Raw genomic sequence first — 22381 nt, 5'->3', positions numbered from 1 at the left:
TGACAGAAATCGTTAAATTAGTTTTCAATTTGCCATTTGTTGCATTATTACATGCTGCCCCAGCTGGAATAGAGTAGTTTCTGCACACATTAAACTCACAGTTGAAAAGTAATTTACATAATTCAATATATATCTACGTATGCAGTACATACGTACATATGTGCTAAGTTAATTATTCAACTTTTAGTTGAAACTCTTTTTGTCAACTGTTGATCGAAACTAAACTTTTTCAAATACTTTACGTGAAAGTTGCCGCCTGGAAGCTGGCAATCATGGCTGGCGGCTGTCCGGCTGCCGTACCGCCCGGACTGACTGCTGATGGCTAGTTTTCTGGACTTTCAAACACGCCCAGAAGCTGCAAGCGTTGCACACAAATCCAATTACGTATGCGACTGAAAAGGAGCACTGGTCAGGGCAGGGGTCTGTCCAGGGCCAAAAGCTGGTCTGGCTGGACTAGCACAATGGATGGCTGGATGGATGGCACAATGGCCAGTGGTGGGAAACCACCAGCCAGCCACTGACCCAATTATGTTAATACAAAATATAAAATTGAAAAAGCGAAAGGCTTACTTACGTTGACGTCACATCAGACGGTCGGTTATCTGGCCTGAACGGGATATTGGCAAGGAGATGCAATACCAAAAACTAGGAAAATTGCGCAATATGACAGGATAATTGCGTCCGTTGCCCGAATCTCGAGTACCTTTGGCACACCTGAGCCTTATTGTCCTTTTAAAATGCCAATAGCAAAAGGATTCAATGCAGCACTCGAAGCACCGACTCCTCAGACACTCGACTCCGCTTCCCATCTTCCCATTGCCGGTGCCATTCCCATTCGCATTCCGAGTGCCATTACCGCTACCATTGCTTTGCATATTAGAAAATCTCCCGGCTCAGGTCGCACTTCAAAAACCCCAAACCAAAGTTGACAAGTGCGTCGTCCAGAGCTGCTGCGCATGTCCCCAGCGTCGCCTTTGCCTTTGAGTTTGCCTCTGCTATCGGTGTCTCTGTCGTTGCTGAGGGGCAACAGGTGCTCGTGGCTTGTAGGTGTGTTGGTTGGCAAAGGATGGGTTCGGTCGTGCTCAGCTCGCATCCTGGTGGAGCTATAAAAACGCATGAAGCGGCCGCCTTCATGGTCAGTCGCTTGCAGAAGCTTCGCCGTGAAATTCGATCCCTCAAGTGGGAGCAGCAGTTTTCCTTTGAAATTGTGTAAAATTAAGCTGCCTGAGATGTGTTTCAAAACTATTTAGCCAAAAGGTTAGTCTTGAGGTTTCCCCTTCAAGACAATGTAACAACGCTCCCTAACAACGCTTGAAATATTGTCACAAAATGTCGCATCTAGTGATGAGGCGTTGGGTTCTGCTGCTGTTCCTTCTATCTGCAGGTGAGTTTTTTTTTGCTTTCCTTCAATCTATACCAAAAATGTGCCCAAATATGGGATAGTTCGGACTCACTCAATCCCATGGTGTAGTAAACTTAAGCAAAAATCTAGCAGAACGATCAGGATATAGCAGAAAGAAAGTAGGACCAGTGTGACGGTACTACAGTTCCATTGAGTGAATTATTTAACTCTCATAAGCGAAAAGTGATTATCGGAAAAGCTTCCCTCTGGCTGTAAACCTTTAGCCTAATACTTTTCAAGCACTCTGTAAAAGTAGCCAAACGATTGAAGAACAAGCCAAATCATGGGATCTATATAACTTTTAATCAAGAGCAGCTATACAGCTACTTATGTACACTGAAACATTATAAGAACAAGGAGGATCACAAAGAGAGACAGATAAATGCTACTTCATGTACGTTTGTATGGTTAGGTTATCAGTCGACATGGTATCAGATCAAACAAAATAAGTGAGAGAGTCAACTTTGTTTTCTCTTGCTCAGTGCCTTGGGCACTAGAGTGCATTATGTGGTCTACAAAAATACGCATACACAACCAACCAATTTGCGTTGAATCAGAGAACATGTTTACATTTTTTAGCAGAAGCAATTGCAGTACATACAAGTAATACAGTAAACGACCTTTGGGACAGACCCACAGATGATTCCAGGCCGATTATTTGAGAGAGAGAGAGAGATGAATTAATATGCATAAAATACTCGTACATTTCTCTTTAAAATCCCACAATAAGTCGCAGATAATGTCCGCAAATAGAGTTTTCACTGTTACCCTGCAGCAAGTGCACATCAGAAACATGGACATGCAGAACATACACATACATGTACATACATACAGTAAATACATTTATTTAGTTGAGATCGCATCTGGTGGAGACCCCAACAAATATTATTTCGTGCAAACTAAACTTGTTTAGCGCTTGATGCGAAATTGAACATTGACCTTTGGTCGAGGGAAGTGGCGCCTATCAGTAATTAACATCTTTAGAATTTCTACGGAAATTGGACAGCGCAACGCACCCTTTTCGAGGTCACGCCAACGCTCATGCCTCCGCGCCTGTTCGCGTTTATCCTGAAAATCCTTGGGGAACTCACTTTTAATGGCCCATCATCCCTCGATTCTTTCCACAGCAGCGCCGATGCGTTCGGCACCCCTCAGCCGAGCAGAGGGGAAAACAGTGCCCTGGGATTTGCTGCCGGAGGAGCGAGCGCGGTTGCCGGACAGGGATTGGGAATGGGTCCAGCCAGAAGCGACAACGGCAGACCCATTCCGTTTCCCATACCTTGATTTTGTTGACAACGGAAGTCCTTCGCCAAAAAGGAAGGCTGCGGAAATGGCAAACGAATTGGGCGATTCGACAATGGAGGACTATTTCCCGCCGTTTCCGGAGCTCATGAGCCGCGAATGGCGTCAGCGCCAGGAGAACTACATCAAACAGTTGCTGGTTCTGCAGAAGTGGCAATCTCCGCCAAGGGCCAGAGCCAAGCCCAAGCGGTCGCCCATACAATGGCCCTTCGATGGCCCCACGGGCAGTCAGGAGAATGTGGAGCAACCGTCGGCAGGAGAACCGCGCTATCCGTACGCCTACTTCTGGCCCAACGGACAGCGGCCCGGCAAGCGCAAGAACCAGTTGCAGATGCAGACTCTCCGGTACATGCCATCGATCAGTGCTGGTGGGTAGCTGTGGCTGGCCCCATCTCGATGCCTCTGAGTGTTGTTTCCGTCTTCTTCTAGGAGCCATGACCAATCTGGGCAACTTCTTCAACCACCTAGAGGAGAACGTGCGCTTCGCGGAGCAGTCGCAGCTGGGGGAGTCGGAGGCCCGCCTGCTTGAGGGCAGACATCCGCATCCGCTCCAAATGAAAACACCCCTCAATGCGACCGACGACAGAGTCCAGAAGCAGGAGCAGGACCAGAAGACCTCGAAGCTGCTGCATGCCATACGCACCTATCGACCCTCGCAGAAGATCCGCTCGCTGGTGTCGCGCAATCCACAGGGCTATCGCGGGTCGCAGCTCATCGATCCCAGCTACATGTGGCTGGGTCTGGGCAAATGACAGTAACGCCGCCCAATGCCCTATGACTGGCCCTAAAAAACCATAAAGTGTGCAGCTGCTTTTTAGTTGTAGGCCGCCCCAGAGCTATTGTTTGTTTTTAGCCGGTGTATAAAATATATTTAAAGGTAATCAGCAAAAATGGCAAAAAAATATTCTGTTGGCATCTTGGCGATCACATTCGATGGGGAATACGATAACGTGGGTGTGTGTGTGTGTGGGTAAGTATTGCGAATTTATATATGCATAGTGTATATGTGTGTGTAAATTTAGTAGGAAAGGGAAAACTCTTTGTTCGGGTGACTTGCACTTGAGCATGGCCTCGAAAATACAATATTTTGGTTTTCCATTTCCATTTAGATCTTGGTGTAGTTCGGATAGGTGGTGGCCGAGTGGTCGCCTGACCTTTGGGGTGCTCCCTGGATCAGCGGGCGCTGCTGATCGCTGGAGCGCTGGATGTGCTTGAACAGAGAGTAGACGCCGTAGTAGAGGTACCACCAAAGCACTGGAACAAAGAACAATACGCAATTAAAGCCATGTGTTTAGGGATTTATCTGCGAATACAGAATTACATATATGTATGTACATACATATATTTGTACATGCGAGTATGCACATACAGCTGTACAGTGTACAGAAAACCCGAGCGATAAGCTCTATGGCGTGTGCAATTTCACAACACTTTTTGTATACCATTTCCAATTATAGCTGTATGCATGTGCACAGATGTGCATGTGTTTGTGCGTGATTCACGCTTTACATACCGAGAAGAACGCCAGTGAAGAGGACCGCTGGAAGAGCCTGGAGAATATTTTCATTAACTATGATTGAAACCCAAGAGAGCACAGTCAGAGTGATGGTGAAGACAAGCGTTATTCCGGAGTTGATCAGCCAGGGCAGAAGGAGAAGGTGACGCTCCTACAATAGAGAGTGAGGGAGAGAGAGACAACCATTATGCAGTTTCTTTTCATCAGGGAGAGATTGGGATTTAGAATACCTTAACAGTGCCCATCACCAGCAGGGCCGAGGACAGCAGATTGATCACTTTCAGAGCCAACAAGATGCTGCACGTTATTACCAGCACTGCAAAAGAATAACGGATGCACATGTACATGTGTATGTAATGCACGCGGTTAACCACTTACTAGTACGAACTTTGCTGACAGTCATATTTGGATCGTTGGACGACTTAGCTATCTCCTCTGAGATTTCATCAGAAAATCCGAGGGCTGTGGATAGCAAGATCACTGTCAAGAACGACCAAATCGCTCCCAGCCATCCCACAACCACACCGTAGGTGTTCAACCGCATACCAAGTACTTTGGTTAACATATTCACTAGGGTTTTCGGACTGGTTTTCGCAAGATGTTATCAGGTTAAAGTTTTTTTTGTTACTAATTGTTGTTTGAATGGACAGTAGGGTTGTCAAATATATATCAATATATCGATATTTTTTTTAATAAAAAGATATTCAATAGTGATTTGTTTTTCCCCCAAATATTGATATGTTTTTGTATTATTTTTTAATATTTCAAGTTCGGTAACTAACTACAGGATCCAAATAAATATATAGGGTATATTGTAATTGTGCACAAAGGTGGATTTATGTATTGAACAGAAAGAAATGTTTCCGACCCCATAAATATATTTTGTTGTTAGTAGTATTGATCAGCATCAATATAGCCATGTCTGTCTGTCCGTCTGGCAGTCTTGCTAGTCGTCTAGTACTCAGAAACCAGATTACTGTGATATCACACTGATACAAGTGTATGTACGAAGCGTCTCACAAGTTTTACTCTCGAAACTGGGGTTTTCTCGACTTTGCACGGACACCGCATGTGTGTGTTAGTGCGTTGACTGTATGGTTAGGGCTTTGGTCCCAAGTACCACCTCCGAAAGGTTTCTGTTTTCTTTATGGGGGTTATTTTAGTAATTTAAGTAAATATTTACAAGCAAAAAATATCAAATATATCGATATATAGTGATATATTTTATATTATTTTGATATTTTTTCCAAGTAAAATATATATCCGCAGTGTGACTGCGGATTTATAGACTCAATATACCACATGAACTTCAAAAAAATACCATCTTATTATCAAAATAGTCCAAAAATATACCGATCCCTAAATCACTTTCCTCGATTTTGATATTTTATTTAATATTACAAGCCAGGGCTCTCAGAACTGATCATGCCACTTCTTCGGTCATAAAACAGCCTTAAATTCAAAATACGGCTGCGTGCGTAGGGGTGGAATTTCTCTCCTGCCAGACGCTCGCCCGTTTGCGTTTCAAACATGAGCGCGAAAATACCCCAGAAATATACTAAATCATTGTGCTAGTGTTATGCACAAAAATATGGCATACTTTCAGGCTGCATTTATCACTATTAGAGAATAGCTTAAAACAGCCATGACCTGAAGTCCTTTATGAATCGACAGGAAACTGCCGAGTTATGGCGATGTGGGGATTCTATATCATAAACATCCTTAAAATATCAATATCCTTAATGTCCTTGCATCCGAAGTGATTAAAAACGATCAGCGCATTGTCCTGATCACGAGGAGGTCTGGCACGTCCTGATTTGCCCACAAATTCGGTGGTAAACAACAAAACAAATCCTGCCAGTGGTTGTTGTCTATTTATGTTGTTTTACAACAAACGTGGTTACTTGTACAACAAGAAAGTGTTTGTTGTTCAACAACCCCTTCATAAGCACGGTAGCGCCACCGCAATCACGAAGGCTATTTATGGAACTAAAATGGCATAGTTTGAGAGTTGGCCGCTCCGTGTCGCCACTGTGAAGCAAACCTAGAACAGTGGCGCTCCAACAATGAGCGGTTAATTCTCGAACTACGCTCTTTTAGTTCCAGAAATAACCATCTTGATCGATGTGGGGCTACTGTGCAAATGAAGTGGATGTTGTACAGCTAACACTTTCTAATCCGATCCTAATCCTTTTCTGCCATTTGAGGTGCGAGCTGAATACGCTAATGTACAATTCTTCGAGTGCGTTTCCATTAACGTTCAGGCTCCATTGTACATTTTTAGTGGTTATATCCAGAGATCCGACTTTAATAAAAACAAGTTATTAAAAGTTACCTATGTAGGTGTATAAAAATCGTATCCAGACATGAGGTAATCTAAAACAGTAGAAATTGTACTATAAAATACAAAATACAATACAAATTCAACTCAAAACGAGACCTAGCGCGACGCACCGTAACCCCCTACGTAGCTACAGTGGCTCTTACCTTAAATGAGCCAAAGAATTGTTTAAGCTTTCAAGTCGTATAGCTTCTGAACCGTCTAACTCACCAGTGAAAATGAAAATTGAGACGACGGAATTATTAACTTTAGGCACTTTAAAATGGTCGAGTTCCGAGCAAATCCCGATTTATTTCGATTTTTGGTTACGGTCATTGTACGGTTAAAATCATTCACACATTTTCAGCGGTAATTTAAACGGTTCAGAAGTTATACCACTTTTAAGTTTGAACAATTCTTTGGTTCATTTAAGGTGAGAGCCACTGTAGCTACACAACTGGCAAGCATTTCTCCATTTAGCAATTGTTGCTCCGTCGGCAGAACTAGACAGACGCTCATTCAATTTTTATCTCTCGCGCGTTGTGGTCGTCGGCTGTTGTTAGAGCTCCAAAGAATCTCGACCGGTTTTCACTTTTGTGGAAAATTCAAAAGACTACCGAAGCCAAAGAATCTAAAGATGAAAATCGATCTGTCTGTCGACCAGGGGCCATGCAACACAGAACTCAGGGGCTGGTGCCTTGGCATTGCGATCTATTCGCTGGTGACTATCACATTTAGTGTGCTCTTTGCGCCAAATGGTATGTGAATTGTGTGTGGAACTCAAGGCGTGGCATTTGTTTATTTGGAGAAATCCGCTTGTCCGCTTGCGACAACACAATAAAATTGTATACTAGTGTGCCTAAATATGTGCATATGTAGCTTACATAGCTAGCCTTAAAACAATGATAAATATACATATACACATGTATTCATTTATATACATTTGAATACCAAAACGTTAATATGTGTATACATGTGTACATGCATATAAAGCATGAGCTAATCATCTCCCAAAACGAAACACGCTCCCAGAGTCGTTTCTGTTTTTGAATTGAATGCCGTGAAACTTTTCTGATGATGACGACATGTGTCGTCTGTGTGTCACACAATAATCCAGTCTGACTTCTCGATTCTATATATTTCCAGTGGTAAACTTTGTGGGCTTTGCCATTGCAGTGGCGGCTAATGTACTATTGCTGATCGGCTGCCTTAAGGTGAGTGGAAGATATAGACATGCACGCTCTTATCTATGATTCATAAATCCCTGTTTACCTTTGCAGTACAAGCACCAGCTGCTGGTTGGCTGGCTGATATATGCCTTGATCTGTGCCATTGGATTCCCCTTTGCCATATTCGGCGTCATCTTCCACTACGGAGGGTATCGCGAGGCCACCGGATTCAATAACATCTTTGGCGCCTTGCTGTCGTATATTGTACAGATCGGTAAGTGCCATCCTGTGCCCAAATGGTTGACAGAAAGTATAGACCTCTCCTTTGTTGCAGTAATCGTTGCCTTCTGCGCCCGTCTTATCTATTCCTACTACTTGCAACTGAAGAACCGCCAGGGCACACCCCAGGCCGTGCCTGTCGTTTGAAATTCATTGACGCCATAGCCATAGGCGGCTAGTTTTGTTTATCCGTTTTCTAGCTCTGTGTGTTTTTTCTTGGAATAAAATACGTTCTTGTATTTGATTGCAATTTGTCGTAAACACGTCTCTTATTCACTTCGACTTCGGGGCAACTATCAACAGTTTAAACCAGATTAAATACATATACATTACATACAATACAAGGGCTAAAGGGTTATTATTGGGCTAAGGCTAAGGGGGCATCCATCCATCCTTCTATCTCTCTCTCTTATACATTCAACAGCTAAAACGACAGATCACACTCTACACTCACTACTCGTATATAGACGATTTATATGTAAACTATATCGCCACGCGTCCCCTGCGCCCCTTAGTGCTCTTGCTAGCTAGCTAACTATCATACTCGGCGTAAGCTTTACTTAAACATAAAATGGAAAGTTGGTCTTCTTATTGTTGTGGGTCTGCAACTGCATGAAGCTCGTCTCGGCGTTTTGGCTTGCGAGGGTCGCCTGCATGGCGGCGATTATGCGAGCTGCCTGGCCGCGGGCGCCATGTGCCGCCGGTTGCATGGCAAACTCGCCCAGATCCGCATTCAGTTTGAGCTCAAACTGCGACAGGCCGTGCCGCGTCGTCTGCGTCTGTGTCAGGGTCTGCCGAAGGGGCGCAGCCAGTTTTCATCTGGGCGTTGTGAGACTGGGCAGCTTCTCCAGGAAATCATTGGCCAGCACATCCTCGATCTCCTCCAGGCAATTGGCCACATCCCGCTCCGTGTCGGCAAAGTTTCGCGGCTGTGGACAGCTAATTCCCAGCGTAGAGAAGAACGCGTACAGTTCCTGAAGCGATTGCAGCTGCTGGAAGTTCAGCATCAAATGACGATTGCTGGGACGCTGCAGCACCTACAAATATCAAGATTTGGGGATTAGTTGGCGCTAAAGATACGTGCAGACACGATATCTGCAGATAATGACGTACCGGGGATTGGCTGGTGTACTTCATGTCCATCAGCCGTGCCACGCGTCTCACATGGGGCACATATAGCGCACTGGGTAGCGTGGCCAGGTTCTCGAGGCTGCCGTTGGGCAGACCCACCTCCTCCTCGTGCACATCGAACTCTGTGCCCACGAAGGCCCATCGATACATCTGAAAGTGTGGCAGCTTGGTCGCCGGCAGCACACAGCCAAGTTCCAGCAGCTTGCAGGCCTCCAGCTGAACTGATCGCCAATGCTGCATCGGTGTCTGTGCATTGATGCCGTTGCTGGCACCCGAATTGTTGGACCACGACACATCAATGCTAGACGGCAGTCGCATTTGTTGACTAGGAAAGGGATTGTTTGGATTACAAGACACTTGCAACTGTCGACTGTCTAGTGGACTCACCTGCGCTCTTCGCTCTCTGACTTAAGTTCCTGTTCCATCTGTAGGAACACCTGCACCATCTCTGCTATGATGATGGGCCACAGCGAGGTGACATGATCGGGCGACATGCGCAGCAGCAGCACCCTGAAGCATAGGAATACAGCCGCCTGCACCGACGGTCCCATGGGCACCAGTCGCAGGCTGTTTGCCAGTTGTTCTGAGCATGTAAAAATGAAACATTTGAGTGGATGCAACCCCCGATATGCTTGACAGATTTCAATTACTCACCTTGAATGTCTGGCATGTACTTGTTGTGCTGATCAAACTCGCTGCAGTAGATGACAAAGGCGAGGCGCTTGAGCAGCATGCCCCGCTGCTCGAACTCCTGCTCCCGCGACGTGAAGATGTTCAGGCTGCCTGCCTGTGAGAGCGACACTCTGGTCATGAGCTCGCGGAACGTGGTGTTGTCGTAGGTCATCAGGCTGTCCATGATCATGCGCCAGAAGGGCAGGCACGAGATGTGCATCTGGAAGAAGGAGTTGTCCAGCAGCAGGTCCAGCATGTCCTTGCGCCACGCCTTGCGCGTGTACTGGTAGCCACTGAGGCTGGCCAACAGCGCCGAGCAGGCATAGAAGAACGGCACATTGCGAGCCGTGTGGTTCTTCAGATACGGGGTGATGTTGTACAGCAGTGGGGTCACAATATTCACAACCTTGTCCTTCTCCTGCGACCCGTAGGCCACGTCCAGCAGGTTGGAGAGAATGGTGGCCAGAACGCTCTGGGCCTGCAGCGAGTACTGCTGGATGCCGCCGCCGCCGATGCTGTTGTCCTTGGCCAGGCCATCGGTGTCCTCCTTGACGGCCAGATTGCGACGCAGCCAGGTGGTCTGCTCCAGGCAGGATCCGGCCACACCCGATAGCGAGTCCACCAGCCGCGAGGTGACATCGTGCAGCTCCCGCACCTCCTTTTTGTCCTGGAACGGCATCTGGGGACACCGCTGCACGAACTCGTTGAGCAGCATCAGCAGCGCGAACTGCGCCGGCGGCGAGAGATTTAGTCCGTCCCGAATGAGGGCCAGCAGCGAGCTCCAGGCATCCGCCAGCTGTGAGCCAGGTGCAGACTTCATGTAGAAGTAGAACAGCTCCAGGGCGCTCACCTCGATGCTCAGATGGGCGGGCGGGCGATGGATGCGTGGTGGCGACCTCACCACCTGGTGCAGTGTCATCACGAACGAGTCCATGGGCATCACCCGTATGCTGGATACCAGGGAGACCAGCGACAGCTGTCCCGGACATGCCTGCAGTGTGGAGTTGCGCTGGAACTGGTCGGAGATGCTCAAGCCACCGCCATTGGAGGCACTGCTGGTGCCCCGCATCTGCCAGGTGACTGCCACTGCGGCCAGGAAGTTGCAGCCATGGTGCAGCGAGACGGGCGACAGGAACTCCATCAACTGCTGTCGCACGGGTCGCAGCTGTCCCAGCTCGCTGTCCCAAACGGCCGCCACACTGCTTATGATCCTCGGCAGGTGCGAGAGCACTGCATTGCGGGCAGCTTGCAGCTGCGGATTGCGAGGTGCGGGCGCCGATGTGCCGGTTGTCGTCTCGCTGGCTGAGAGGAACGAGTGCACAATGCTGTTCAGCAGTTGGCCTGTGCTGGAGCTCTGGGCCGAGGAGCTGGTCTGGGGATAGGCCTGGTTGAACAGATGCGAGAGAGCCGTCTGCTGTGTGTTGTCCAGCAGGCAGTAGTGGCAGAGAATGGTCACAGCCTCCAGCTGCGAGAGGACATAGTCGGGCGGAAAGTGACGCTGCTGCTGGAGGCCGAGTCGGGAAATTCGGTCGAGGTTGTTGCACAGCTGATGGACCACGCTAATCACGATGTTCGTCAGCGAGCTGAAGGTGAAGCAGTTGAGCGAAGAGGTCACCAGATCCGTCCAGTTGCGGTGCAGGTGACGCAGCCGCTCCTGCTGCAGTGCGCCCAAGACGGCGGCTAGGAACATGGGCTGCTGGCTAATCAGGCAATTGGGCAGATACTTGACATTGGCTGCCGCTCCCTCCGCCAGACGGGTGGGCGAGGCGTTGCCCGTCGAGTCCTCGCCAGCTGCGGGCGGTGTGTCCTGCCGCAACTGGTGCACCTCGTGCTCCAGCCGAATCACGGACAGCAGGAGGCGCAACAGCTGCAGCTGGAAGCAGTCTGCGTGAAGTTGATCGTCCTGCGGATCGTTGAAGCTGAGCACTTGCTCGGCATAGCTGCCGGTAGCTGCCCTGCGGCCGTAGCTGCACACGGAGCTGTTGAGGCAGTGCAGCATCACCTTCTGCAGCTTGGCGCGGGCCAGCAGATCGGCGATGTAGCACGCCAGGCCACGGCCCATACCCTTCACAATTTCAATAAGCTCTGAGCAAATCAGGGTCAGCAGCTCAATGCTCTCCAGCTGGATCCTCCGATTGTTGACAACGTCCTGCAGCGTGGGCGGCTGCCGCTGGGCGTCCAGCGACTCGCGCTGGAAGTAGCCGCGAGCATAGAAGAGACACAGCGTGACCAGCAGCTCCAGCTGCATGCATCCGCGATAGCCCTGGGCGTACTCCGAGTTGCCCACGCTGCCGTCGAAGCCCTTGCCGGAGATGCTCTTGCGGTGTCGGACGAGCAGCTGCTTCAGGCTGGCGCTCGAAAAGGACGTGGTGATGGAGAGGCAGAGGAAGGTGCGCTTGTCGCAGCATATAATGTTGCGCAGCGTCTGCAGGGCGTAGAGCGTTTGGCGCGTGTCGTAAATGGCCAGGTAGAGCAGCAAGTGGTTGTGGTACAGATGGGCTGCGTCGGCCAGGGAGCTGCTGCTCTTCATGGAGCTTCGCAGACTGGTTTGCTCCTCCGCTGCTGCAGCCGCCGCTGCATTCTGGCGCAGAATCTCCACGTTCTGCTTGCCCTTCTCCAGGGTCTTTTGCCAGTCGGGCTGCAGTTTGCTGGTCTCCAGGCTAAGATTTCGTCGTTTATCCTCCACATTGATGGTGGAGTCTGTGGCTGCAACTGCCGATGTTGATGGCGATTCCTCCTCGCCCTGGTGCTCACCCTCGGGCGCTGCCTCCACCTGGGAGCAGGAGCCACTGAGGTTGCTGTCCGTCGACGTCTTCGAAATGCAACTCAGCCGCTTCTTGTCGCTGCTCGTCAGCAGCTTCTTGCGCTTGCTCTGCTTCTTGTCCTCGCGGAAGTACTCATCCGCTGGCAGGGCATCGGCGTGCGTGTCCGCCAGGCTGTGCTCTGTCTGGTCTGTGGCCACAGAGTTGAGACTGGTCTCGCCGGGCGTCTTCTCTCGTGTCAGGCGATACGTCTTGCGACTCTTGATCTTCTCGTGCTGCGTGAGGGCCTCAGTGACTCGCTCGCAGTCGCCCACGAATCGTTTGACATCATCGCTCACCCCCGCACTGGAGCTGACCGTGAGGCTGTCCTCCTTCTCCAGGCTTGTCTCTCGCAGTTCAGAGTCTGACTCGAAGTCGCTGCTCTCAGAGTTGTCGGTTATGTCCTGGTCAAAGTGCGACGACTGATCCAGCTGCTGCTGTTGCTGCTGTGGCTGCTGCTCTTGTGGCGATGGCTGGTCGCTCTCGTCCATGGCACAGGCCAGCTTCTGCTCCAGCGGCGTCTCTTTGTGAGGTATCTCGATGCGCGGCTCCTCCAGATCTGTTTCATCGTCAAAGTCGGTGGCACTCTCCAGGGGATTAATGATCAGTCCAATGGTGCTCACATCCTGGGCTGCCTCCGTGGCCATGGCCGTCTTGTCGCTCACAAAGTTGGACGTCTTGTTGGTCTTGCCACCGCTCAGAGTCACCCCGAAGATTTTCTTGGGTAAATTTCGGATGGGACTCTTCTTCTTGGTCCCGTTGGAGGTCTCCATGTGATGATACTTGACGTTGCCCTGCTCCGAGCTGATGGCGTACACATCCCGCTCGAAGGCAGGCGCAGTGTCACCCTCGGCCTCGGTAGATTCGCGATACAGCTGCTGCATGTGGACGATGCCCACTCGCTTCGAGTTGGCCGAGAGAAGAATCTTGTAGAGCGGCTTGGTCAGGCGCGCTAGGTCTCCGCGCAGCAGCGAGGCCTGCAGCCAGTTGGTGACGAATGTCCGCTCGGACATGTAGTGGGGCAGGCCCAAGGTGTCCAGCACCTTGAGCAGGGTCTTCTCGAATCCCCGCGACGTCTGCTTGTCCCTGCCCAGATGCCACAGCAGCTCGAACTTCTTGAAGCTGCGTGCCTGGCTCTCCCTCAGCCGCTCGGTGGACTCTGTGGGGCACAGTAGCTGGGCATCGCCCAGCCGCTCCAGCTGGAAGCTGCGCAAAGCGGTTCTCCCACTGCCAGGTATGGGCTGGGCCTGCAGCAGATGCTGCGCCTGCATTCGGTTGCCTATGACAGTCTCCACCAGGCCGCTCTCCAGGCAGCTGTGCAGCTGATGCAGCAGCGCCGCAATTTGCGCTGGATCCGTGCAGGCGGATCCCAGATAGTCCCACAGAATGGAGCTCACCAGCTGAAAGACTCGGGTCTGCTGCTCCATGTAGTTGACGTGGCCGAACTTTAGCAGCGGCAGCATCACCACAAAGGTCACTCCCGGACTCGTTGTGTGCTCGATCTGGGAGCGTAGTAAACTGTAAACAAAAGTCGTTGCATAAGTCGGCAGACTACGGAGAGGATTCTGGTCGCTTACCTGATCAAATCGAAGAGCGTTGTGATGGCCGACACCTGCAGTTCCTTGTCGCTTTGGGCAAAGCAGGCCACCAGACACAGCACCTTCAGCCAGTTCGGCAGCTCTGGCTCTAAAGGAGAAACAACGTTAAGGGAAAGTTCACTCTATGAAAGTGCCAGACCACTCACCGCTCTTGTCCAGCACAATGTGCTTGTTGCAGTTGGGAAACGTAGACATCTCCACGAGCAATGATGCCGCCAGTTTGACGGCCCCGCGCATGCTCAAACTCAGCTGCAGTTCGGCCAGCTGCTGAACACTGCGCTGCGTCTGGGCATCGATGAGCGGCAGACTCTGTTGCTGCCTCTCCGATGCCTCCGTGGCCTCGCTGTCGCTGCTTAGTTCGCTGGCACTGGCCAGCAGTGGCAGCGAGTGATTAAGCAGGCGCTGCAGTTGCTTAGAGCGCGGCACCTTGTCCACGCGCAGCAGATTGAACAGACGCTCGATTTGTGACTCGCGAATGGGGCATTCGTACTCCAGCACCTGCTCCACCAAGAAGAGGCTGGAGGTGTGGGAACTGTGGATGCTGCTGGTGCTGCGCTGCAGCTGAACCTTCACCGAGCACTCGGACGTGCCATCCGATTCGATTTGCAGCAGCTTGCGGGCCACGTACACCTCGAAAAAGATCTCGTACTGCCGGATGCACTTCTCCAGTATAGAGAATCCTCGCTGCTGGGTGGCTCGGCTCTCCTCGTCCAGATAGAACTGCGGCGACTGGTCGGGTGGGGCGCTCTTTGGCTGCTCGGCATCGTGGCCATTGTCAGCGGAGTCATTGGCGGCTGCAGACTGCACCAGTACAATGTCTTTGGGTCGCTGTTTCTTGGGACTACGTATGAAGGGCACCTTGGCCTTGGCCTTGAGCTTCTTGATGCTCCGCGGAGTGTCCAAGTCCGAGGATGACTGCTGGCCCGTGTCCGAGGCGCTTATCTGTGTAACGAGAACGGGTTTTCAGGTCATTTGTATTCAATAAATCTTGCCACACGAGACTACTCACGTCCTTGTCCAGCTCAGAGAGTCGTGAAATGGACTTGGCCTTCTTCTTGCTGGGACTCTGCCGTCCCACGTTATGATTGGAGGCCGAGCGTCGTATGAGATCCTCGTCGTTGGGATCTGCGCTTTGCAGCGAGTTCTCCGCAAACTGATTCAGACGCGAATCCGACTTGCTCTTCTCCAGAGAATTTCCCTGCGTGTGCGTGCCTCCCGGCACCCCCTTTTTGGCACTGTCGATGGCCACCGCATTGACTGTAATCTTCTCGTCCGATGAGGAGCCTGCGCACTGTTCCATCAGTTTGTTCAGTTTAATGGGACTTCTGTGGGAGAAACACAACAGATAGGAAGACGAAGAGGTTACCAAAGATCATTGTCTGTGTTCGCTTTTGTTTTGCTTACGTTATCATGGGCTGCACCCTCGAGACGATCTTCATGCAGAGCTTGAGGGAGGCGGTAATCTCGCTGCTGGTCACGCGATCCATGTGTAGGGACAGCAGCTGGGTGATGGCCAGGAATACTTTGGGCAAATAGACGCGGGTCGTCTCCGTGTACATTTCCAGGGAGACGGTCTCCAGCAGGAACTCGGTGAGCACGCAGATCTCCAGCACGCACGGATCGCCAGAGCCCACGTCGCAGGCAAATTTATCAGCTTCGGGCGAGTTCGCCTGCAGTTTTTCCTGCTTGTCCTGCGAGGAGTTTGCCTGCTGGCAGGCCCTCTCAAACATGTTGGTCATGTAGCTCCATATGTACGCCGGATCGAAGGTGGCGAAGAGCAGGTTGGCGGACTTGAGAGCCTCCGGATTGCCGCTGGATATGTACATGGCACGTATGATGTCGTGCAGGACGTAGTCGAGGACTGCGCTGCCAATCTCTGCCTTGTCCAGCAACGACAACATAATCCGATAGGGCTTCAGGTCCATGGGGGCACACTCCAGGCTCAGCCGCAGCGTTGTGATCAGAGCCCGGATCAGTACGTGCCTCGAATGCTTGACAAAGTACGGCACTGGCTGCTCGTCCAGCGGCGCTGAGGAGGCGTCCAGCGAGAGGGTGTCATAGGTGGGCGAGTTCTTGGCCACCTCGCTGCCCAGCAGCCAGCTAAACAGTCGCCTGTTCAGCGACATGTCGCGTCTCAGTATTGTATTAAGGCCGTTGGTGACCAGCTTGACCAGATCATCTTCGGCTAGCAGGCCCGTGTGCATGGGAAAGCCAAGCAGCAGAAACTCGAGCGTGTTGCGCTGCACCAGGATCAGAGAGTCGTTCAAACAGGCACACAGCGCCGACATCATTATCTCCCGATTGTGGCCCATGACATAGATTTGCTCCTGCATGTCCAGTCGCTTATTGAAATGCTCCAGCAGGTAGGTGATGGCTGGCAAACGGATCGCCGCATTGTTGGCCACCGACTCCCACAGCACCGTGTAGAAGTGCATGGGATTGACGGCATTGCACACTTGCTTCAGCAGCGCACTTATCCGCTCGAAGTGGTCTAGGCCGCAGTCGTAGCCGGGCAGCACACCGTTCAGAAATCCACTCAGAGCAGGCCGCAGCTTGTCTCCGAGCGGCACGAAATATGTTTCATAGATGGCCAGCAGTGCGGGCCTCACATTCATGGCAGCATAGCCGAGCAGCGGGAACAGTCCAGCGCTGGAAGGGCAAATGCAGAAGAAGGATTAGAGAATAATCTACGAGCAGCGGTATGCTGTAGACTCACCTGTAAATAAACTCTGTGGCCAGACGCTCGGGACCAGTCTTGCTGAATATCACCGAGTAGGTCTCAAGGGCTTTCAGATGCACTCCCGATGGCAGGGCGGGGTGCATGCATTGGGCCAGACGCTTGGCTATCTTCAGGCGTCTGGGTATGACCTGATACTGCGTATTGCTTGATATTGCCTGCCAAAGTAAAGAACAAACAAAAATGAATTCAGTTGAAAACAAGCTGCGAAGCGATAAGAATGGTTGGTGATTCAGCACACGCATCCGAGCTCGACCCGGTCATATCTCGGTTGCCACATTGGCGGCGATAAAAGCCCCCTTGGGCTGGTGCTCGATGCTGGGTGATTCAATACCTTGCTAAGTTTGCCCAGGGCTGATATTAAATCCGCCCACTCGCTGGAGTACTCGAAATTGCGCAGCGCCTTGTCGATGTTCGTCATGTAGTTGCGGTACTTGGCCTCGGCCATGAGCTTCTGCTCCTCCATGAGTGCGTCTGCAGACTCCATGGCGACGTCTTTTGCCAGTCGGCTGTTGTTCGCTTTTCAATATAACTGCTTTCAAGATTGAGTCCGTTGGCTTAGTTGGAGCACTGTACAAAAAAAATAATCAATAGTAATTAACAGAAAGCAAACACAAACACTTGTTGCCGTTGTTGGAGTCCGATTCGGTGGTCGTCATCGTGTCGCGTCGTCGCTTCGCGTCGCGTGTCCTTGGGCTTGAATTCTTTATGGCCCTTTACAGTTGTTTCAATTTTAAAGCGCTCCGCTGCCCCTGCTCTGCATATTGGAAAAGTGTGGCATCCGGAACACTTGCCTGCTTACACAAGGGGCGTAGGAGGGGGGGTTGGCTGATTTTTTGAGCTAAATGCAGTTGTCGTAACTGAGAAAGGGAATAACGGGATGGGGCACGGGAACGGGCAAGGGTGGCTTCTTTGTTGGCTGATTATTCCTACATATGTACACACACACCGCCGCCAGACACAGCACGTACCCCACATACGTTTCGCTTAATTGAGTTTCTAAACCAATTTCGAATTTCACCTTGTTAACCCCCGTTACGTTCCGCGTAGAGTATTCCACTTTTTATTTGTTATCAACAATTCTCGAGAATTTATTTGAACCGACGAAAATCTTGCCCTTCTGCGTGGCAGGATAAAGTATTTTATTTCGTCCAAGTCGCTCTCTCCTCTCGACTGCAGCGACTGTTGGCAGAGACTAGAGACCAGCTGATGACGAATTTTTGCTGTATGCACGGACCAGCGGGTAGAGGGACAGCGCGGTGCGCGTGACGATGGCGAAGCGGAGTTCGTACAGGCAGAAAGAGACAGACTTGTATTGTGTTTGTTTTCGATTCATATACATTTTTCGGTTGCAGCGATTAGATTATTGCATTTGGCAATGTTGGGGCACATACCACAGCTTTCGTTGGTTGGTTTTAATACATTTCACATTATTTAATATTGCACTTCTGTTTGTGTGTTGTTTTTTTTACATGGCAAATTTTTTGCTGTAACTTGCTAGAGATGGCCGATTATATTATCTCTCTGTGACTTGTCACAAGTATTTTTAAGTAACCGATAAAGTAATCGATACTCACCCAACTCCAAATAATCGCTATTAATTGTGAATAATCAAATTTTTAACAGATTTTTGCAACAAATATTCGAATTTGAATGAAAGTCAATAGATTTAATGCCTCTTTCGCAAACTCATTAAATTACTAACTGAATCTGGGTACAATTCAAATAAATACAAAGTTTGTTAAATGCAAACGAAATTAATTAAGCAAAATGACTGGAGATGTGCCAGTCCACGACTAAGGTTTGTCGCCATCGAATGCGTGATTAGAAAGTTGAGGTAAAAATGTCCAGCATACTAATGGAGGATTTACACACTTTACTTTTTCTTCTTGCCCTTGCTCTTGGCCTGTCCGCCAGCGGGGGGTGCACCAGTTAAAGCCGCCAGTTCGTTCTTCAGGCCCAATAGAATTTCAAGTTCGGGCTTCCACACAGCGACATCCCCAGCGGCCTTTAGGGTTCGCACCTTTTCAGCCTGCTGATTAAGTTTTTCTTCCAACGCTTTCACTTTGTCTGCATCGACCGACGGGGCAGGAGGAGCAGCTGCAGCGGGAGCCGCTTTGGCTGCCTTCTGAGCAGCCTCCAGCTGCTTCTTCAGATCGAGCAGCACATTCACCTCTGGCTGCCACACAGATTTGTCTTTTGTGCTGCCCTTCAGGTTTCGCACTTTCTCGCCCTGCGCCTGCACGGCCTTCTCCAGATCCTGCACCGACTGTGCACCGTTCGATGGGGCAGAAGCAGAAGCTGGCGCCGAAACGGCGGACTTCTTAGCCTCCTCCAGCTGCTTCTTCAGGTCCAACAGTTTGCTGACTTCTGGCTGCCACACTGCCTTGTCCTTGGTACTCGCCTTAAGCTCTCGAACCTTATCGGCCTGAACCTGCACAGCCTGCTCCAGATCTGCGGCACTTGACTGGCTCTGCACGTCCGCAACCGTATTCGATGCCTGGGATCCGCCATACTTGCCCTTGAGCTCATCAATGAAGGACTGCTCCAGTTTGGCAAAGAGTGGCGCGGGCTTGCCGATCTTGTGTCCAGCTGGGAGTAGCACGGTGGCCAGCGGCTTCCTAAATAAAGAGTTTCACGCGCAGTTTAGTTTAGGATAGATCTTTGCTGAGGCACTGGGCCAGGCCATTTACTTACTCGGCATTGAGCGGCGTCTGTTTAGCGTTGAGCTGAGCAAAGAGGGTGCGTGCCGTGGCGGGCATGTAGGGGAAGAGTAGGTTGGCCAACAGACAGGCAATGTTGGCGCACAGAGCAATGATGGTGGCGGCGCGCTGCTTCTGCTCATCGCTACCCTTGAGGAGCACCCAGGGCTGCTGGGTCTGCATGTAGCCGTTGCCATGCCGGGAAATGGCCAACAGATGGCGAATGCCATCGCGCAGCTTGGCCTTCTCCAGGGAGTTGATGTAACCACGCAGCTCGCGGTTGACCAGGGCCAGCAAAATAAGCTCTTCCTCTGTGGCGACCACCTCGGGCACGGTGCTGTTGAAGTTCTTCTCGCAGAAGACCAGAGCACGATTGACAAAGTTGCCCAAATTGTTGAGGAGCTCGGAGTTGTTGCGTGCGGCCAGATCGTTCCAACTGAAGCTGGAATCCTGGCCCTCTGGTCGAGCCGAGGCCAGATAGAAGCGCCAGACATCTGCCGGAATGCCCGTCTCCTGGGCATCGTTGCCAAAGACTCCAATGCCGCGACTCTTGCTGAACTTTCCGTCCTCGTAGTTCAGATACTCGGTGGCCATGATGTGCGACACAAGCGTGTGCCCCTTGTTGATGGCCAGCAGCACGCTGGGCCACACCACCGAGTGGAAGGGCACATTGTCCTTCGCCATGAACTGGAACAGTTCCACGTCGGTGCCCTTGGCTGGCTGCCACCACTGCTGATACTCCTTGGTGTAGCGCTTGGTCATGGACACATAGCCGAAGGGCGCATCGAACCACACATAGAAGACCTTCTTTTCAAAGCCGCTGTGGGGCACGGGGATGCCCCACTTCAGATCTCGTGTGATGCATCGTGGCTTGAGGCCCTCCCTCAGCCAGGCTCTCGTGATCACCTTGGCATTGTGGGTCCAGCCGTTTTCCGACTTGTCCACCCACTCGCGCAGCCGGGGCTCAGCCTTGGGCAGATCGATGAACAATTGATCCGAGGAGCGGAGGATGGGTGCAGTGTTGCACACTTTGCAGCGTGGACGAATGAGTTCGGTGGCTGTCACCAGTTTGCCGCACTTGTCGCACTGATCGCCACGGGCATCTTCATAGCCGCAGCCAGGATGCGGACAGGTACCTTCCACAAAGCTAAAGAGATTCAAAGATTAAATGAATGCAAAGAAAAACGCAGGAAAACCCACCGATCGGCCAGGAAACGGTCGCACTTCTGGCAGAGCAGCTGCTCCACGCTGTCTGTGATGATGTAGCCAGCTTTTTGGACATCCTTGAATGCCTCCTGCACAATGCTGCAAAATCAACAGAATATTATTTCGCCACAGCCACAGCGACAGATTCACTCACTCCGTTTGCTCCTGGGTGGTGGTGCGGCCAAAGTAATCGAAGCCAATGCCAAACCAGCGGTAGATGGAGTTATGCAGCTCAAAGTACTTGTCGCAGATCTCCCGGGGAGTAAGGTTCTCGGCCAGGGCCTTGTTCTCCGTGGCGGTGCCGTATTCATCTGTGCCGCAGATGAGCAGCGTGTTGTAGCCAGCTGAGCGGGAGTAGCGTGCAAAGATATCAGCAGACAGGACGCAGCCAATTATGTTGCCCAAGTGGGGAACGTTGTTAACATAAGGCAGGGCCGAAGTGATGAGCACGTTGCGTTCGCCTGCTTTGGGCAGCACTGTGCGCTCCTGCGGCACATCCTTGTGGGCTGTGTACGTGAATGCAGCGCCTGCTGCAGCTAGTTCCGCATCTGTGACTGTGTCCGCGACTGTGGATGCTGTTTCGGCCAACAGTTTGCCCGAATCCGCCAGGCTAAGACGTTTCAGCGGCACATGATGGAGTCCGCCGTAGCGATTCGACTGCTGCAACGCATTGAAGCTAAGATCCTTCAGCGGCTGCTCGGCCAGCACCTGTTGCACCTCGGGCAGCGCCTTCACCCGGTTGTACCAGCCCTGCAGACTGTCCAGGTTCTGCGCACCCTTGAGCGTGCCATCCGGAGCCAGCAGCGACCAGACGGCGATGTCAGCAGCGGTCAGCTTGTCACCAGCCAGGTACGGAGAGGCTTTCAGGCAATCGTCCAGCTTCTTCACCAGAGCATTCAGCACTGGCAAGGCGTTTGGGTCCGCGCGATGTCCCACGGCCATGTGATGGGCGAGGGCAGGAGCCAGCAACGTGATCGCCCACTCCAGCCACTGTGGGAGAAACCCAAAATATTGTTACACGAATTGGTTTGACCTTGAAGGGGCATTGCTTAAATTAAGCACAATTATGCCTGTTTCCGTACCTCATCCCTCAGCTGGCCCCCATCCGCCAGCAGATACTTGGCGACGGCAGCGGGTGAGAACAGCCGCAGTCCATCGTCCAGCTCCAGTGTGGGCAGAATCAGCAAATCCTTGAACTTGGCATCTGTAACGCAATGCAATTATTGCATGAGCCACTAATTGGTTAGTCACAGTGCACCGCATACTAATGGAGTTTTCCCTTACCATTTAGGTTAACCAATTGCACCTGCACCGACCGCTTGGCGAATTTGGCCAGCATCAGCAGCTGCAGTCCCAGGGGATTGCCTTCGTTTGTGTATATTATCATCTTGCAGAGATCCAAGAACTACTTCTAATTCAATTTACGTGGCAGAAAGGGTTAAAATAAATTCTACGAAGTTTTGCTGCACCGCACGCCAGCGTGAACGCGGAAATATCGATAGTCGATAAATATCGAAATACCTCAGACACAATAAACTAGTGTTGC

General features: G+C 51.0%; 5 protein-coding genes across 7 annotated transcripts; 2 read left to right on the top strand and 3 right to left on the bottom strand.

Annotated features, from left to right (window-relative positions):
• The first annotated feature begins 1151 nt into the window (after positions 1-1151).
• LOC117590360 lies at positions 1152-3606 on the top strand. 2 transcript variants are annotated; one of them, XM_034282913.1, is made up of 3 exons: positions 1152-1384; positions 2530-3072; positions 3137-3606. In XM_034282913.1, the coding sequence occupies exons 1-3, from the start codon at positions 1330-1332 to the stop codon at positions 3454-3456; spliced, it is 918 nt and encodes a 305-aa protein (XP_034138804.1). In that variant the 5' UTR covers positions 1152-1329; the 3' UTR covers positions 3457-3606. The 2 variants fall into 2 exon arrangements, with proteins under 2 accessions (XP_034138804.1, XP_034138795.1); XM_034282904.1 differs by having other exon boundaries at positions 3134-3606.
• Positions 3607-3663: 57 nt separating this feature from the next.
• LOC117590373 lies at positions 3664-4834 on the bottom strand. 2 transcript variants are annotated; one of them, XM_034282932.1, is made up of 5 exons: positions 4599-4834; positions 4451-4536; positions 4218-4371; positions 3795-3958; positions 3664-3760 (listed from the first exon to the last, which is right to left on the bottom strand). In XM_034282932.1, the coding sequence occupies exons 1-4, from the start codon at positions 4783-4785 to the stop codon at positions 3810-3812; spliced, it is 576 nt and encodes a 191-aa protein (XP_034138823.1). In that variant the 5' UTR covers positions 4786-4834; the 3' UTR covers positions 3664-3760; positions 3795-3809. The 2 variants fall into 2 exon arrangements, with proteins under 2 accessions (XP_034138823.1, XP_034138812.1); XM_034282921.1 differs by having other exon boundaries at positions 3664-3958.
• A 2215-nt stretch (positions 4835-7049) lies between these two features.
• Positions 7050-8249, top strand: LOC117578766. Its single transcript, XM_034264471.1, has 4 exons — positions 7050-7298; positions 7687-7754; positions 7821-7983; positions 8044-8249. The coding sequence occupies exons 1-4, from the start codon at positions 7178-7180 to the stop codon at positions 8133-8135; spliced, it is 444 nt and encodes a 147-aa protein (XP_034120362.1). The 5' UTR covers positions 7050-7177; the 3' UTR covers positions 8136-8249.
• On the bottom strand, positions 8226-18448 carry LOC117578765 (protein dopey-1 homolog). The gene is made up of 11 exons (XM_034264470.1): positions 18322-18448; positions 17262-17497; positions 16907-17085; positions 15595-16839; positions 15200-15515; positions 14337-15132; positions 14170-14278; positions 9774-14110; positions 9507-9702; positions 9102-9444; positions 8226-9025 (listed from the first exon to the last, which is right to left on the bottom strand). The coding sequence occupies exons 2-11, from the start codon at positions 17412-17414 to the stop codon at positions 8804-8806; spliced, it is 7896 nt and encodes a 2631-aa protein (XP_034120361.1). The 5' UTR covers positions 17415-17497; positions 18322-18448; the 3' UTR covers positions 8226-8803.
• A 147-nt stretch (positions 18449-18595) lies between these two features.
• On the bottom strand, positions 18596-22334 carry LOC117585279 (methionine--tRNA ligase, cytoplasmic). The gene is made up of 6 exons (XM_034274706.1): positions 22120-22334; positions 21918-22039; positions 20990-21825; positions 20830-20934; positions 19625-20776; positions 18596-19548 (listed from the first exon to the last, which is right to left on the bottom strand). The coding sequence occupies exons 1-6, from the start codon at positions 22220-22222 to the stop codon at positions 18804-18806; spliced, it is 3063 nt and encodes a 1020-aa protein (XP_034130597.1). The 5' UTR covers positions 22223-22334; the 3' UTR covers positions 18596-18803.
• Between the last annotated feature and the right edge of the window lie 47 nt (positions 22335-22381).

Source organism: Drosophila guanche, unplaced genomic scaffold (genome assembly GCF_900245975.1).
Source record: "Drosophila guanche unplaced genomic scaffold, DGUA_6, whole genome shotgun sequence".
NCBI classification, from domain to species: domain Eukaryota; kingdom Metazoa; phylum Arthropoda; class Insecta; order Diptera; family Drosophilidae; genus Drosophila; species Drosophila guanche.
The sequence above is the reverse complement of the archived record's forward strand: the minus strand, read 5'-3'. Positions and strand labels throughout refer to the sequence as shown.